Source organism: Eulemur rufifrons, chromosome 6, assembly GCF_041146395.1.
Source record: "Eulemur rufifrons isolate Redbay chromosome 6, OSU_ERuf_1, whole genome shotgun sequence".
NCBI classification, from domain to species: domain Eukaryota; kingdom Metazoa; phylum Chordata; class Mammalia; order Primates; family Lemuridae; genus Eulemur; species Eulemur rufifrons.
In genome coordinates this window covers 23,856,221-23,860,291 of record NC_090988.1, presented here as the reverse complement: position 1 = coordinate 23,860,291, position 4,071 = coordinate 23,856,221, and the positions used below count along the sequence as shown (strand labels likewise).

Sequence of the window (4,071 nt, the reverse complement as noted above, 5' to 3'; positions counted from 1 at the left end):
TCATCTGAGAATGTGGTTATTTCCCCTCCATGAGGTTAGTTTCAGTGGATGTGGGATTCTGGGTTGACAGTTCTTTTTTTTTTTTTTTTTTTAATTACTCTTAAATTTTATTAATGTCTTCAGTTGTGCATCATTTAAAATGAGATTTGTGCTTTAAAAAGCATTCTTATACATAAATAGACCAAGGAACAGTTAAGTAATTGATCCCTAAAACATGCACATCAATTTTATACAGGTGTATATAAGAAAAGGAAATAAGCTTTAAGTTTTTTTCTTTGGATTAAAAACATTTGGAAATTATTATTCAGGAATGCCAAATGTTTTTCTGGAACAAAAATGTATTACCCAATAGGAAATGCTGACATAATTAAAATGCATTAGTGTTGATAAAGAGGACTGGAAAAACATTTGTGCTATATGCATGATCAACAAGAAAAGAGTTAACAGTGGACCTAAGACACATGTCAAATAAATGAATCAGGTGCATGAATTGAAGGATTCACATGGAATAACAGGTACTGTGAGCCAGATTAAGGGACACATATATTCAAGGCACATGACTAGGCTAAACAGGTGGCTAGGTTCTATAGACTAATTGTTCTTTCATTGGGAAAGAGTAAAATGTAATATAATTTCCACTTAATGGCACTTATTGATAAATAAATACAATGAGAGCTAGGGCAGCAAATGTCTTCCTTTCAGATACACACCCAAAGTACATACTAGGTAACAGATGCCAGAATGGCTGAAGTAGTATGACTACAGTCCAATTTTCTTACACTGCAGTTAAATGGATGTTAAACTATTTTGTATTGTTTCTATACATCATACTGTCTATTCTCTTTCAAGTTTCACAAAAGAATTCTTCAAAACTAGGCATATTAAAGAATTTATTAAAGCCCAAAGAATGCTCAAAATATTGTTTAACAGAAGTCAAACCCAAACCCTTCAATTGACTGCTGACTGTATTCAGTTTGGGCTTTTTCCGGAATGGAAAAATTTTCCCACATTACCTCTCTTTGTACAACTAAAATGCTAGCACATCCACTGTGGTTCCCTTCTTTTTCTTTAGTGAGTCAGAGGAATTTGCCTCCCCACCCCTCCACTACCCATTCTATTAACAATTGCCCTAAATATCCACAGAAGAAAAAGGAATATATAAAAAAACCTCAACCTTCAACAATACTTAAACCATCATCTTCTCAAATCAACTATAATGGGGAATGATTGAAATAAGAATATTTTGTACTTTACCCAAGTTTCAAGCAGCACCAACAATCTAATTCCCCAAATAAACAACTATTCTCCATTTCTGTTGTTTTGAAGCACCTAAAACTCTTCAATAAGGAAAGACATTAAGATGAGATGTTAGCAATACTATCTGTCTCTTGAATACTTTTGTGTGCACATACAAAGTTCCTCCATAGTTTTAGCAGACAGCTGAAAAGACTGGTGGATTCCACATTGGCGATAGCTTTGTGCAATTAAAAATAAAAATGCTTCTCTAAGTAGATGACACTAGTTAACAAACCAAAGAAACAAGCAAAAGCCCCTTTAAGGCTACTGCAGCAATGAATGGTTCAATCTGACATTCACTGGAATAAAATGGTTGACAGGACACAGATGAATCTTGAGGCATAGAAAAAGATTTAAAAAAAAAAAAAGGAAAAGTGAGAAGAGGGTTGAAGAGACTGGCAGACACTATCTGTCAGTACTGAAAGGCTTGAGTCACACAGATTGCTTTTAACTCCTTGTTCTCTCATATCCTTGGTTAATGACAACTTTTTCTTATTTCTTCACGCAGTTTGGCCACGTAAATCCACCACAGAGAGGTGACACAATGATATAGATGAATACAATTGATACGATGATGATGATGATAGTAAGCTTGAGATTCTTCATACACATGGCTCGGGCAAGATTTCTGCTAGTAGTTTTGAAGGTGACAGATGAATCCACGAGATTTTCTGTTTTGTCTATCAATAATTCCAATCTTTCTCCCCGCTGAGCTACCAGATCTATGTTTCTCACCATGATTCCTTTTAGTTCATCCACTTGGGCTTGAGTCTCCATCACTTTGTCTAGGCCCTTATTCTCAGAGTGATGCTTCAGCTGTGCAGCCAAGACACTTGAGAACTCACTATTCATGGCATATGGAAGTGCTGTCTGTGCTCTTGAACCATAAGTAGTCTGGAACCTCTTCTTTATCTCATTCAGAAAATTAAATGCTCGGGAATGTTCAAAATCATCATCAGTGATACAAAGATATACAATCCTGTCTTGGCAGATGTAATGAAACAAATAATTGCCATGTGAGTACGTTAGTTTGTTATTTTCAGAAGGTATCTTAGCCAGAATCTGCTCTGTCACCTCCAGGAAGTTTCCTCCACACCAAGCATGTTTGGCAAGGATAGTGGTCCCCCGGGCAACAACAGCAAAAAGAATGGCCATGGCTTCAAACTGTCCGGGCACCCTCTGAGGGCGCGCGGGCTCGGGACGAGGGTCGCGGGTCAGCGCGAGGTCGCCGACTACCCACTCCCAGAGCTGGGTTGACAGTTCTTTCCGCACCCCCCGCCCCCCACCTCCAGCACTTGCAAAATATTGTGCCATTTCCTTCTGGCCTCTGTGGTTTCAAATGATAATCCTGTCATTTGAATTGGTGTTCTCCTGGTAAGGTGTTGTTTCTCTCCGTCTGCTTGGAAGATGTTCGTCTTTGTCTTCAGTTTTAGACATCCAATTATGTTGTGTCTTTGCATTTATCCTGTTTAGGTTTCACTCTGTCTCTTGGTTATGTAGGTTTGTGTCTTTCACCATATTTGGGAAGTTTTCAGCCTTATCCTCTCTCCTTCTGGAACTTGAATACAAATGTCAGGTCTTTTGCCATTATTTTATAGGTCCCTGAGGTTCTGTTCATTGATTTTTTTTTTTTTCCCAGTCTGTTTACTCTGTTATTTAGATTGTGATCAAACTCCATCAATCTGTCTTCAGGTTCACTGATTCTATCCTCTGTCATCTCCACTCTGTTATTGAGCTCCCACACAGAGATTTGTATTTCTGTTATTGTATTCTTCAGTTTAACAATTTTCATTTGATTCTTTTGTGTAACTTCTATTTCTTTACTAAGATTTTCTATTTTTTTAAATTGGTTTTAAGATAACTTGTATTTGCTTTTTGATACATTTTAAAAATGGCTGTTTTAAAATCATCTCAGTGTTGGTGTCAGCTGTCTTTTCTCATGGAAGTTGTGATTTTCCTGGTTCTTGGGGTGACAGGTGATTTTCAATTATAGCCTGGACATTTCATCTATTATGTTAAGGGCCTATGGGTTCTATTTAAATCTTATTTAGCAGGCAGTCACCTTGTTTAGCTTTAGCACTCAGGTCCTGACCTATGTTTGGAGGTTGTGGGTCAATAATAGCATCCTTTTTAGAGCTTTTGTGGTGTGTTATTTTGATTTGTTTCCAACTAGAGAGGCCTCTTTGTCCCACAGGCCTGAGATTCCGCTGGCTGGGTATTTTTGTATTGGAATCTCTCTTGTCTATGTTGTCTGTCTGTCTCAGTATCTTTGGACAGGGAGTCTTAAGGCTGCTGGGGCAAAGTGGCTTCTCAGGCTGTGCTGCTCGTTGTGGCTGAGTCCCTCTTGCTATTGCTGCCTGGCCAACCTGGTATCTTGGGGTGGGGCAGGAGAGGGGAGTCTCAGGCCTAGCAGGAAAGGACTCTTCCCAAAACCATTTATTACTAGTGGAGCTTCTGTTATTCCCTCTTGCTGGTGGTGTCTGCCTCACCCAATGGTGTCAGAGAGGCTCTGATAGGGGGAGGAAGGAACATTTGTAGGTTGTCTTCTGCTCCTGCAGTCCTAGGGTTCTACTCTAATTAACTGCCTTTTTACTCCCTTTCAAGGTTTTCCTGGGTCATCTCTTGTGTATTTCCAGGATTTATAATCACACTTAGTGGAGAGAAGCAGGGAGACAGAAGTCTGCAATTTTATTTGAAATAAATTCTCAGTCCAATTATTTTTATATTCATCATAGCTTTCTGAATTATTTCTGTGATTTTCTTAAATTGGTGAGA

At 38.5% G+C, this 4,071-nt stretch overlaps 1 protein-coding gene across 1 annotated transcript; it reads right to left on the bottom strand.

Moving 5' to 3' along the window:
• Positions 1–472: 472 nt before the first annotated feature.
• Positions 473–2,521, bottom strand: LOC138383839 (vesicle-associated membrane protein 7-like). Its single transcript, XM_069468963.1, has 2 exons — positions 2,371–2,521; positions 473–2,247 (listed from the first exon to the last, which is right to left on the bottom strand). The coding sequence occupies exons 1-2, from the start codon at positions 2,449–2,451 to the stop codon at positions 1,789–1,791; spliced, it is 540 nt and encodes a 179-aa protein (XP_069325064.1). The 5' UTR covers positions 2,452–2,521; the 3' UTR covers positions 473–1,788.
• Between the last annotated feature and the right edge of the window lie 1,550 nt (positions 2,522–4,071).